The 14,257-nt window shown below is 36.4% G+C and overlaps 1 protein-coding gene across 1 annotated transcript in view; it reads left to right on the top strand.

Annotated features, from left to right (window-relative positions):
* Nucleotides 1-1,280: 1,280 nt before the first annotated feature.
* The window catches only part of Cfap300 (cilia and flagella associated protein 300), a 31,056-nt gene continuing 18,079 nt past the window's right edge, over nucleotides 1,281-14,257 (top strand). The window contains exons 1-3 of the mRNA XM_015490061.2: nucleotides 1,281-1,437; nucleotides 1,680-1,761; nucleotides 10,978-11,053. Of these exons, the coding sequence (XP_015345547.1) occupies nucleotides 1,328-1,437; nucleotides 1,680-1,761; nucleotides 10,978-11,053 (268 nt within the window). The 5' untranslated portion in view covers nucleotides 1,281-1,327. The remainder of the gene's footprint in view (nucleotides 1,438-1,679; nucleotides 1,762-10,977; nucleotides 11,054-14,257) is intronic.

Here is a 14,257-nt window from a genome sequence, read left to right as displayed (position 1 = left end):
TGTCTAGTAAAACATGTTTTTATTGTATAACTGAGCAATTCCAATCCTGGATATATTTGTAAAAGAAGTAAGTATGCAAGTCATTAAAGGACATACTGAGGAGTGGGGAGGGGACACACAAAAAAAGAGAGATATACATACGAAAGTTCATAGCAGCTTTCCTAATAATCTCGAATTGGAAATAAACCAAAAGGCTAAACTGTGGTATGGAAATGGGTTGGAATGCTAAAGAACAAAACAGAATGATTCTCTGTGTTTCTTTACCCTCCCCCAACCCCTGTCTCCTGTTGCTGCTGCTGCTGCTGCTGCTAAGAAATAATCAAGATAAGGTTGTTTTCCTCTAGGTGCTTGGGATCAAATCCAGGGCCTTGTGCATGCTAGTTCTAACACTGAGCTATGGCTCCAGCCCCTCAAGATCAGTTCTAAATGAACAGGGAGGAAAGGAGAGGAAGTAAAGAGGTAAAAAAAGAGCTCCCCAATGAACCACTACTAGACCAAAACAAACAAGCAAAAAAAAAACCTCACAAAACTATACAAAAGGCAATTTTCAGTAGAAAACAAATACTGTGACTCTTATTAATCAGGATGTTGTAGTGCAGCGTATATACGGAAACATATTTTAGCCTTTCAGATATAACAAAAAGAGAGAGAGGCAGATAGTATCAGTAGTACTAGACACAGTAGTCACATAGACATTTATCTTACAAAATAGTAAATCTAATGAATACGGAATTTTTTCATTAACTTTTGAGTCATCAAACTTAGATAATTGTAAATCTGAGTTTGTAGTGTTTGAGAGTAGGACATTAACCTGTGCTGAGTAATTATTAAGAGGTAATGTCATCCAGGCCGGGTAGCACATGCCTGTAATCCCAGCGGCTTGGGAAGCTAAGACAGAAGGATCGCAAGTTCAAAGCCAGCCTCAGCAAAAGCGAGGCGCTAAGCAACTCAGTGAGACCCTGTTTCTAAATAAAATACACAATAGGGCTGGAGATGTGGCTCAGGGTCTAGCGACCCTCTTGAGTTTGATCCCCAGTATAAAAAAAAAAAAATGAAGTAATGTCAACAAGCATCTATCGAGAGTGTTGCTCTATCCTCGACCCCCAGTTCCCATAACCGATAAGCCTGGGGTTCAAGAAGGGTGCGGGTCGTAATCCTGGAGCAAACACCTTGGAAAACCAAACTGCTTTTCCTCCTCTTTTGGCCCCGCCCGGCGGACCTGCCTGCGCTCTCGGTAGACGCGTAGCCCCGCCCCTGCGCCGTGGCCCCGCCCCGACGGCCGCCGCGTCTCTATGGAAACGGCTCCTTTCATGCAGTCATTAGCACGATGGCGGCTGGGGAACCCGGGGACTTGGGCGGCTACTACTTCAGGTTTCTGCCTCAGAAGACCTTCCCATCTCTGAGCGCCTCAGACACCACCAGCCGGCTCCGCCAGTGGTGAGGGACCGAGGAACGGGGAGACAAGAGCTCCTCGGCCTTCGCTGCTGTGGAGGAAGCGCGGGACAGACGCTGGCCGGGCGTCGAGGGCGTCTAAGCCGAGTCGGCCTCATACTGAGTGAAAGAAACTCTGAAGCAGCTGTAACACTAGGGCAGGGTGGATACTGTGGGTAGGACCCGTGTATTTTGCGCCTTGAGAGTTTGCCAGTCCCAAGCTGACTCTTTTATCCTCTCTGCTCCAGGTCCATGCTGGGCAGAATCAAGGCCCAGGCGTTCGGGTTTGACCAGACCTTTCAAGCCTATCGGAAGGATGATTTCGTTATGGTTGGTATGGGGTTCGGAGAGTTCTTGGGTCACTGCTGATTTTTAACTTTCCCACACGTCAGCATGGATTCTTACGAACACCGCCATTCCTTAGTGACGTCATTTTCTTGGAGATGGGGAGTAATAAAAGGTGTCAATGACATTTTTTAGAGGAATTTTTACATTTCCCACTACCATAAATTTATTCTTAATTTAACTTATTCTTTTTCTACCTTCATGATCCTGCCTTAAAGAACCTTTCCAATTTGGGGAATTTTGTTTTTTTAGTAGGTACACCTCGTTTCCTAATGTTACTACTCAGCTTTATCATTGACTTTATTTACTAGGCTTAGCTCCTAATTATTTTTGCTCGTTTCTCAAAATCGTAGCCACCCTGAGAACTGGGTTTCAGGCCCTAACACCAGTTCCAAATAAGGAATTTACCAAAAAAGTTTTGAGCAATGACACGGTGACTCGAATAAGACTTTACCTAGGGGTGACTACTTTGATTATACATCTGTTTTTACCTTATTTTTCATTTTTTGTGATGCTGCAGATCCAACCCAGGGCATGACATGCCAGGCAAATGCTGTACCACAGAGCCATATCCCCAGCCCTTTAACATAATAGGTGGGGTTGGCTATGAAGCCTAGGCTGGCCTCCCACCTCAGCCTCTCAATTAGCTGGGATTACAGACACAAGCCACAATAAGGGCTGGGAATGGGGTTTAATAGTAAAGCACTCCTGGGGTCAATCCTCAGTATCAAACAAAAAGAACAACAATAAGTTTTGATGTGCTTATTAAAATTAGTCCCATTATTTTCCATCTTTTTTTCCACTCCTCAATCAATTGGAAAATATTGGTAGGGTTTGTGAAATTACCCTTATTCTTTGCTGTTCATGTCCTTTGAACAGCTATAAACTAAAGTCTTTTATAGTTGGCATAATTCATTTACTTGCTCTTACACTTTCTGAGGACCTGGAGTGTACTAGGAATTTCCTCAAGTGCTAGGGATACAAGGAGGACCAAGGCAAGAGCCCAGCTTTTGAGGATCTTATGAACCCTTGGAAAGACTGCCAATAAACAAAATTAGATCATTTCCTACAGTGATAAGTGCAGTGAACAAGAGGAAACACTAGGTCAGATGGTCTCAGAGTTCTGGAGGCTAGAAGTCGGAGATCAAGGTAGAATTATGGTTCTTCTGAAACCTATACAGGAGTACTTCCTTGCCTCTTTCTACTTTCTGATAGTTACCAGTAATCCTTGGCATTCTCTGGTTTACAACATGGCACTTTAAACTCCACTTCTATCAAAGTCACATGTCTCTCTCCCCTCTTGTGTCTGTGTCTCCTCTCTTCTAAGGACACCATTCATACTGAGTTAAGAACCCACCTACTCTAATATAATCTTATCTTCACTAATAACATCTACAGCAACCCTATTTTCAACTAAGGTCACTTTCTGAAGTTTCAAGAAGGACAAAAATTTTGAGGGGATATTGTTGAACCCCTAACAGGGTAAACTGGTTGTCTATTTCCCTTTCTCTAAAATAGTGTTATAATGATGTTATAATACAATGCTACTATTAATGACATTTATGAATAGTTATGATTAGGTTTTTATAACTTTTTATAGTTTTTAATTAAACCACTATTGTCATTCAACTTTTTTTTAGAAAAAAGTAAAAAATTTTAATCTGCTGAATTTTAGAGTGCTATAAAAAATTTTATTTAACTCATTTATTCAAGGAATATTTGTTGAAATTCCACCACTATATACAGCTACAGTGCACCAATAAAAAATATGGAAAAAAATATTTGTTGAGCCTGGGATAGCGGTACCCATCTGTGATTTGGTAGGCTGAGGCAGGAAGATCACAGGTTTAAGGCTGGGCTCAACAATTTAGCAAGACCTTATCTCAAAAATAACAAAAAATTTAAAAGTTTGGGGATGTAACTCAGTGGTAAAGCTACCCTGGAGTTAATCCTCAGTACAAATATATATATACACATACACACACACACATACATACATATTTGTTTAATACTTACTGTGTGATAAAAAGGTAAAGAGACCTGACCCCAGATTAGAAGGTATATACAGTTTGGGAAACTAGAAATTAACAACAACACAAAAAATCTCTATACAATCAAATAATTATATTGATGGAGGACATAGAAGATGTCCTAGACACAGAGAAAAAGATCACCCCAACAAAAGGGCTTTGACTTGGGGGAAGATTTTATTGAGGAGGTTATAGAATTTTTTTTTTTTTTGGTTGTTTAATAGATTGAGATTTTCAACAGATTATCCATAAAATACAACATATTTCCATAATTCCAAACAATTTTTTTCTAATTTTGAAATTCTTCATGTTTGTTTATCCTTATTTTTATTCCCATGAGGCAGAACAGTGTTATGCCTAGATTTTAGTTCAAACAAATATACACTCATTTGTATTCAAATAACTAATTTGGATGTAAATAAAACATGTGGCTAAGAGATGACCCAGAGGGGATTTACCCTGAAGCTAATACATCTTCCCCCACCACCCCCCAGACAGGGTCTTACTATTTTCCCCAGGCTAGTCTCAAATTCCAGGGCTCTCTTGCTTCTCCTGTCTCAGCTTCTCTTGTACCTAGGACTGTAGGCTTGCACAATCTTGTGTGGCTTGAAACAAATGAGTACTTCTCATTGACCAACTTCTTCGCTTGCAAAATACTGAGAGACTCAAGCAGTATGCTTATGGTCATATGTTTTTTAAAATATTTCAAAAATAAGATGTTTTTGTATTCTTAGAGCTCATAAAACTGTTTAAAGCCCCAAGCTCTATAAAACTTGGATTCTCCCTTGATTTGGTCTTTTAATTAGCTGTGGGTTCAAATTCCAACTCTGCCACTCATAAGCTATGTGACATTGGGCAAGTTACTTAATAACCTTCCTTGAAAAACCTCCATTTACCTTTCTGCAAAATAATCACAGTGCTTCATGTATAATACGTGTTTAATAAGTATTTTGAATATAGAAATTATATTGACTGTTCTGAAGATTAAATGAGGCAGCATATGACATGTTTAGCAAAAACGCTTGGCATATAGTGTTATTATTGTTACTAACATTTGTCCATCATACATTATAAGGAATTCTTCTAGAGCAGTAGTGATTCCTGTGTGCTAGATTTAGCTTCCAGCATTTTTAACGCATTTATCACTAATCTTTACAACAATGTGGTAAGATTGGTGGGTTTTTTAATAATTTTTTCTATATCTTTATTTTACTTTATGTGGAGCTGCGGGTTGAACCCAGTGCCTCACATGTGTGAGGCAACCACTCTGCCACTGAGCCACCACCCAGCCCTGGTTTTTTTTTCCTTTAATGTGATGCTGAGGTTTGAACCCGGGGCCTCCCATATGCTAGGCAAGCACTCTACCATTGAGCTACAACTTCAACCCCAAGATTGCTGTTTTGACCCCCTTTTTATAGCTGAGAAAACTACCAATTCAGAAAAGTTAAGTAATTTGTCTGAGAATGCCCAGCAAAGAGATTTTTATTTTAAATGCCATACTCTTTGTACTGCACAGACTTGTTAAATGAACAAAAGTTATTGCTTAAACAAGAATTCCAGATTTTGAATGTCCCCTTTCAACTTAAAAACAAGTTATGTTTTAAAAGTTCATTTGTAAGGTAGTAAATGAATTCAAGGAAGGAAATATATATCTAGCAAACTTCTTTAGTTCCTACATCTGTACAAAAGAATAGACAAAGAGGGAAACAAAATGAACCATTGTCCTCTAAACAATATATGGTAATGTCCTGAATTAAGACTAACATTTGAATGGTGAGGAGAGCTGTTCAGGAGAAATGTTGAAGGACTAATAAGTTCTTGAGAATAAGGGAAAGAGGGACATACAGGATGAATTAATCCCATGTTTCTGTCTTGGTTGGCTGGAGAAGCTGATTGATGCTATTAAATCATAGGAAATATAGATTAAATAAGGAAACTTAAGTTTAGTGTTAGGCATGCTTAACAAGAGGTGCACCCAAGTGGCAGTATTCTAGGTAGTTGAGTACAATGTCTAATTTGGCGTTAAGCGAGCTATAGCCTCAATATGTAGTATTGGCATCCTCACTATTGTACTAGATATTATGAGGGGAATTTTGCACAGCAACTGGCAAAGAAGGCTTTTAATTTGCAGAGCTTTCCAAAATGGCTGCACAACCCTTGTGCTTTCATCTCATGACCAGAACTTAAGTATATTACCAAATCCCAGGGAGGCAAAGAAATAGATTTAACTGAATACATAGCTATCCCCAATAAAATCAGAATTATTTAAGGAAGAGAGGATTGATATTGAATTAGAAACCAGCCAGGTAGGTAATATAGTCAATATCTTACATTACATTATGAAACAAATTTATTTAAAATGCACATTTGACATTGATATCTTTGTTATTAATTTCTTTATTCCTTTATTAAATATCTTTATTTTTACTCATTTATGAATCATCTAATATTTTTCCAGATCTCATCAGTTCTCTGAAAGCTGTGACACAGAAAATCCTTTCTAATGCCTCACTGGAAATTCTGTAACAAATCAAAAATTTACACATATAAGAACAATATTTTTTAAAAACCATTTTAGATGTATAATTATAATTTCAGTAATACAACTTACACTGCTTTATTTAAGGGGACTTTATAAAAATTTATTTACATTAGCTGTAGGTTAACTTGTTGCAGAGCAGTTGGTCTAATTCAATTTATGACATCTAAAATGTGATCTGAAGTTAATAACTCCCAGGAATAATGACTGAATCTGAATTAGATTTCTCTCTTTTAAAATAGTTCTTTCAGAAGGCCTATAAGGTATTCAAAAACCAATGTTAAGGGCCGGGGATATAGCTCAGTAGTAGACTTCTTGCCTAGCATGTGTGAGGCCCTGAGTTCAAATCCCAGAACTATAAAAAAAATTTTTTTAAATGCTCCTCCAAAACCAGTGTTAATTGAAGTTAATTTCAGCCATGTGTCCTCTGCAAAATGTATTATTATGTAAATTAAAATAGTTGCACAAATACTTTCAATTTGAAAGTCTTCAAAAAGCAATAAGGATAGAATTTTTAAGGAATAATTTTAAGGATTTTTAAAAAAATAAATCAGGCAAATATAATACCTTCTTTTTTTTTAATTAAAAAAAAAGGTACTGAGGATTGAACCCAGGGGTGCTTTACCACTGAGCTATATCCCCAGACCTTTTTATTTTTATTTTTTTTTATTTTGAGTAGGATCTTACTAAGTTGCTGGCCTTGAACTTGCGGTCCTCCTGCCTCAATCTCTTGGGTTGCTGGGATTATAGGTGTGCAGGCCTCTTTTTTTTTTTTTTTTTTAATGTGTTTACTCTTTACTTCCCACCAATAGAATGTAAATTCCATGAGAATAGAAACTTCCTCTTGCTTAGCTTCATGTAGACATAAATAATTCACACCTCTCACACCTGATTCTCTTTATTTTCTCCTTTTCCCTTTCCCTTTCCCTCTCCCCCCTCTCCTTCTCTATCCTCCAACCCCTGCCCCCACTTTCTCCCTAATGGTACTGGAGATTAAACCCAGGTCCCCACACATGCTACACCAGCACTCTACCCCTGAACTATACCCACAACCTTTTTATTATTTTTAGATAGGTTCTCCCTAAATTCCCCAGGCTGGCCTCAAACTTGTGATCTTTCTGCCTCAGCCTCCCAAGTAAGAAATTACAGGTCTGCAACACAGTGCCTGGCTTCTCATCATTGTCTTTCTGATGGCATAACATTCATTCTAATTATTTCACAAAATAATCTCAAGAATCACCTTTGATTTCTCTCCCCCCAACTCCTTCCCCCTAAATAACAAATCCATCCATTTCCCACTAGCTAGCACCTTGACTGCTGTGAACATCAATGCTTCTGCCAACAGAATCTCACTCCTGAATAGTCTCTTTTTAGCCCTTCAATTCACTGTCCAAACTGAAACTAGAATGAACTTTTAAAAATATGATTTAATCACTCTGTCCTCTGATAACAAATTTTTTTGTGTCTTCCCACTGCCTTTAGATCAAAATTCTGACCAAGATTTAGATAGTTTTTAGGTCAAGATTAAGATTCTTCACTTGACTACAAGGTCCAGTTTAACTCCTACCCTCATCTGACCATTGCAGCTCCTATTATGGTTACGCTAAACCTCTTTGTTTTCCTCCATTGGAATGTCCCATCCTTTCTTATTTTAGAGCCTTTAAACTTGACGTTTTCCCCACCTAGTCTTTCTAGTAGCATGCTGGAACCAGTTCAGGAGAGCTAGATTGCTAAATTTTCAATAATCTTTGTTTGCTGATTGTTAAACTGCTGGCAGCTTGAAATACACAATGAAAACTGGTAAATGTTACAAATCAGGGCTTTAGGGAGAGGAAGGGAGGTCAGTTGTTAAACATTTACCAGAATACCTCTTGCCCAGCTAACTCCTACTCACCTTTTAGTTCTAAACCTAATTAATTTTTTCACCAACCTTTCTTTCCAACACCATTAGATTAGGACTACCTATTATGTACATCGATAGCACTCCTTTGCAAGCATGGATAGCTTGCATTCCTTTGTAATAATACAGCATATTACTATCTTCCTTTTTTGTCTATAAACTCCATGAGGGCAGGCATATTATGTCTATTGAATTTTAGAATTAGGAAGTAAAGAATATTTTAGTTAAATAAAGGAAATGAGGAGCAAGATAAGAGGAATGAGTGGTTGATAAAGAAGTAAGACAGATTGCTTCTTCAATAAGCTATTTAGGAAAAATGGTTGCTTGAAGGGGATATTAAAAACAGGAAAATATTTATTGTAACAGTTTTTATTGTAACAATTTAAACAATAAAGAACAATTCATAGGAAAAAATGATATTTCTCTATCCCAATCTAAAATTACATTCCATCCCCTTAACCATCTTCTTCCACAAATCTATAACCACCTCATCTAAAAGGTTTGTATATATTCTTCCATATTTTTCTTTATGTGCATATAGATGTTAGAGTATCATACACATTACTCTTAACTACCTTTTATTATCCGGGGAGATTTTAAATATTTATGATTTTTTCCCTCAAAGTCATAATACCCATTTAGGAAAAATTTATTGAGTAACTACTTTATGTCAGGCCATTCTAAGCACTACAGATATAGCAATGAGTAAGAAAAGCAAGTTCCACTACTTAGGAAGCTTACAATTTGTTTTAGTGCTGTTTTCTAGTAGCTGAATTCTGTCTGGTATATTTTATTCAACCATGCTTCTATTGATGGACATTGAAGTGGTTTCCAGATTTTGACCCCACAAACAATTCTACAAAAAAGAAGATTTATACATAAATATGCCTGCTAGTGGTTTCAAAACCCAAAAGTAGAGTTTGCAGGATCATAATTAACTCACGTTTTTATTATTCAAGATAATAACATTACTTTCCCAAAAGGTTGTAAAGATTTACACTTACAGCAGCTTGTAAGAATGCATATTTTCTACTACTCTTGCCAAAAGTTACCAGTCTCAGGATTTAGGGATATGACTCAGAGGGTGAGAACTTGCCTAGCATGCACAAGGCCCAGGGTTCAATGCCCAGAACTGAAAAAACAAAACAAAGGAAAAAACAAAAACAAAAAACCTTACCACTCTTTTTTTTTGGGGGGGGGGGCNTTTCTTTTTTTTTGGGGGGGGGGGGCAATGTAGTGGGGTTAACATGTTATCATGTGATTTCTGATTTCATTTCTTTCACTGCTCTTGAAGTTGAGCATCTTTTCATAATTATTGGCTATTTGCATTTTTTACACACCTGTTTTTATTCTTTGAACAGCTTTAAATCAGGTTGTCAGTTTTTCTTACAAATTTTGAGCTTTTTAAAAAAAATATTGAGAATTAGCTCCCCCTCTTTGTTATCATATTTGTTGGAAATATTTTCTCTCAGTCTATTGTTTTTCTTTGATTAAATTACTCATCACTGATATATTTTCTGGCTGCCCAGCACTTTTGAACACCCTTGTGATTTGGGGGTAATTTCGACCCTTTGCGTTTTGGAAGTCCAAGTGGAACTCTCCCCTCCCCTCCTCTCCCCCAAAATTGCAAGGATCTTCTCCCTTACATTTAGAACACAAGACCTAGGGCTAGTTACATAAGCGATAGAATGAGTAATTGGCATGTGTGAAACCTTGCGTTCAATCTCCAACACAGGGAAGGAGGGTAGGGGAGATGAACATTAAGCAAGGTACCTAGGTTACCAACCAGAGTGATAATTTCAAGACTGTGATTTTGAAATGAACAACTTAAGATGCACACAGAATCCATTTCACTGACAAAAGTGGTGGCAGAAGCATCACAGTAGTGGCTTGGTTAGAAACAAGTAGTAATAGTGTGTATGGCTGATATAAATACACTTGATTTATAAACACACCAAGCAGTCTTAGGAAATAGAAGTGGTAATAGCTTTATCTAGTGCTTTATGGGGCTGCTGCAACAAAGGTGACAGTTTCCTCATCAGAGCAATTCTTCATGTGATTTTATATCATTCCAAATGTGTAAACTGAAGCCTGAAGTTTTGTAGATTGCCTGAGATGCTTTTCATTTGTCTTCTACCTTTCAGCCAGAGTCAGCTGCTAGTACTTGATAATAAAATTCTTGATTGACTACTATGTTGCCTTTTACATTTTATTTATTTATTTATTTATTTATGTGGTTCTGGGGATTGAACTCAGGGCCTTATACATGCTAGGCATGTGCTCTACTACTGAGCTAAATCTCCAGCCCATTATGTTGCCTTTTGTCAGATAGAAAATTTGTTTATAGCAAGTCAAACCTGTCACTTTGCTATGTGCTCCCTTGGATAGACTTAGATTGGTGGGTGGTTAGTTTTAGATTTAGATCCAGTGTATTAATGGTTATTAAGGAGATTAATTCAGAAACTAAGATAGGAGGAAAATAAAGTTTTCAGATAATATATACTCTCCTAATTTTTACTATAAACCATTTTCCATTTATTAATTCCCAAAATTTATCTGTACTTAGAGACACATTGCTGTTTACGCTGTTCCAATTTGAATGTAATAAAACTTCTTTACCAATATGAAAGGGTCCTTCCTAGTTTAGATTTTACTAAAGTAATTTTAGAAGTTGATTTTATTATTATTTATAATAAAATATCTAACATGTTCTTCTCCAACTTGTATTTTAGGCTTTTTTCAAAGACCCAAATGTTATTCCAAATTTGCAGTTACTTTCAGATTCTTCTGGACAGTGGATTACATTAGGTAAATAAAATTTCATCTTTCCAGGTGACTATTTTGCTATTATAACAAAATTTTGCCCCCAAAATTTTCATTATTAAAATACAAATTTTGAGCCAGGTGTGGTGATGCACCCCTGTAATCCCAGCTACTTGGGAGGCTGAGACAGGAGGATTAAAAGTAGTGGATTCAGTAGTGCATTTCTGTAATCCCAGCAATTTGTGAGACTGAGGCAGGAGGATCTCAGGTTCAAAGCCAGCCTCAGCAACTTAGTGAGGTTCTAAGCAACTTAGCAAGACCTTGTCGCAAAGTAAAAAATAAATAGTGTTGGGATATAGCTCAGTAGTAAAGCACCCGTGGTGGGTTCAATCCCTGGTACAGGAAAAAAAAAAAAATTAAGTTTGACCAGTCGTACCAGGCCTGCTCTGCATCTCTCCCAGTAGTCTACTGATATTGTCCTGGTTCAGAACCTAAGAGTAATTTTCCTTTTTATTGATTTTAAAAAGTATGTATTTTTAAAAAGTATTTATTGTGCACCTCCTATGTACTCTGCTAGATTCAGGGAGCATAAAGTGGATAAAAGAAAACCTGTATTCAAGGAACTTGTTGAAGTGTGTGTGTGTGTGTGTGTGTGTGTGTGAGAGAGAGAGAGAGAGAGTGTGTGTGGTGTGTGTAATAATGTATTATATGTTCTACCATAAAAATGGGAGCATGAGGTGAGGAGTGGTCAGTTCTACACAGAGGGAAAGGATCAGGAAAGATAGACTAATATGAGGATGCTTAGGCAAAAATTTCCATTCTGATGGGGGCATGGATTTCTGAAGAGGAATCAGCTACCATAGAATGTTTTTTTAAAATAATATATTAAGTTGTGGAGAAGTGTCTTAAAATCTCAAAATAAATTTATATAAATAATATTGTCATAATACATTGAAATACAGTTAGGTATTTTTTTAAATATATATATATATATATTTAGTTTACCTTTATTTTTATGTGGTGCTGAGAATTGAACCCAGTGCCTCACGCATGCTAGGCAAGCACTCTACCTCTAAGCCACATCCCAGCCCCCAGGTAGGAATTTTTAAAGAAAGTTACCTAAATGTTTAATTACTTAACAACACTCATTTAAATCTCTTAAATAGGTCAAGAAAGAAATCAGTGTTAATAAGACTGTTTTGGAAGCAAAACATGAACACTATATTTTCTTGATTTTTATGTTTTTAGAAGACTTTTATTTTTTTTATTTTTAAATACTGTTTTTAGTTGTAAGTAGACACAATACCTTTATTTTATTTATATGTGGTGCTGAGGAGTGAACCCAGTGCCTCATGTGTGATAACCATTGTTCTACTACTGAGCTGCAAACCCAGCACACGTTTTTTTATTTTTAATTGACACAATTATACATATTTATAGGATAAATCATGATGTTTCAATATATGTGTACATTATATGATGATCAAATCAAGGTAATTAGCATATCCATCACCTCAAATACTTATCATTTCTTTGTGACAAAGACATTTAAAATCTGTTCTATTTCTTTTTTTAATCATTTAAATTTATTTTTTTCATATTTTATTGGTGCATTATAATTGCACATAATGGTAGGATTTATTATTACATATTTGTACATGCACACAATATAAGAGTATAATTTTGCCAGTGTTATTCCCCAATATTTCCCTTTTCCCTTCCCTCCTCTCTTGCCCCGTTCCCTTTCTTCTACTCCATCAATCTCCCTTCAGTTTTCATGAGATCCCCATCCCCACCTTTCTTTCCCCTTTTCCTCTCTAGCATCCAATATGAGAGAAAACATCCAATCCTTGACTTTCTAAATTTGGCTTACTTTGAATACTATATTTTAAATTTAAGTTTGAGGTTTCAACACTAGAACAAGTAAAAGCATCATTACATTTAGGAGAATCTGGCAATGTGATTGTACTCAATATGCAAACTGATTTTAAATTAGTTATTTTGTTTGGGCATGGGGGACTTTTGATAAACTATCCTACAACTGTATTTTCATGGAATTCTAGTAGTGGTCACACAAAAGTAATTTTTCTTTAAGTATTATTTTAAGAAGAAGATTACAAATTGTTCATGATATTAGACTAAGCAAACTTTATTGCTCAAACTTTATTGCTTTGGCTAAAGACTACTGCAAAATTTATAGAGCAGAAAACTGGTACGAATGATCTTTAGACTACTTGCAAAATTGAACTGAATATCTGAGCAAATATATGTAATGCTTCAAATTTTTCAAAAAGGAATAATCAGAGCCGTGTATTACAGTAGTTTCAGTCAATCCATTTGAAAAAAATAAGGTTTACTGAAGTTAAGTGTTCAACCTTCCCTATATTGGTACACACTTCACAAAACAGCACCAACTTTTTCTGATTTTTTAATAAGGCATTGCAAAAAGATAAGTTCTAAAATTCCACATGTGCCTAACAGGATCAATTAGAAGTACTCTGGAAAATAGGACAGAAAAGTAGTATTCCATTTTAGAAACAATTCTGGTAGATTGCTAGTCCTCTTCCATCAGCTTTTTTTTTTTTTTCTTTAACTTTTCTTGTTCTTTTCCTTGTGTATTGGACATCTTCCCTTGAATGTTCCTCTGGAGGCCTTTATATGCAAAAAAAATTTTTTGTTTTGAAATAAGAGGTATTATTCTAGCAGGTGAACCAATTCCAGAGAAAATGATGATGGACCCTCCTTTACTACCAGCTGTACTGCCCACGTTGCCTATTATTTGTGCTCCATCATCTCAGCAGCATAGTCCCATGGTTTAGACATTCTTTGCTTTTTTTAGATAACATATAATGGATGCTAAAGGCATACACATTACTTCTTTTAACACAGAGATCATTATACATCTGTAATTTATGAATGAGTGAGAGCCAAAGCTAAATTATCTGTGCAGTTTTATATGCTGGCTGGATATAGTTGAGATTCAAATCCAGGCTCCTGAATTTAAGACCTTGACTCCCTACACTCTTTCACATCTGTCACTTCCATGTTTATATGGCTGCCAGAAAAGTATTAACTTAAGACATCAAATAAAAAGGAAGCATCTACGGCCGGGGATGTGGCTCAAGGGGTAGCGCGCTCGCCTGGCATGCGTGCGGCCCGGGTTCGATCCTCAGCACCACATACAAACAAAAATGTTGTGTCATCTGCTGAAAACTAAAAAAAAAAAAATATATATATATATATATATAT

The sequence above is a fragment of the Marmota marmota genome, unplaced genomic scaffold, assembly GCF_001458135.2.
Source record: "Marmota marmota marmota unplaced genomic scaffold, marMar, whole genome shotgun sequence".
Taxonomy (NCBI): Eukaryota; Metazoa; Chordata; class Mammalia; order Rodentia; family Sciuridae; genus Marmota; species Marmota marmota.
This window is presented reverse-complemented; position numbering and strand designations above follow the sequence as displayed.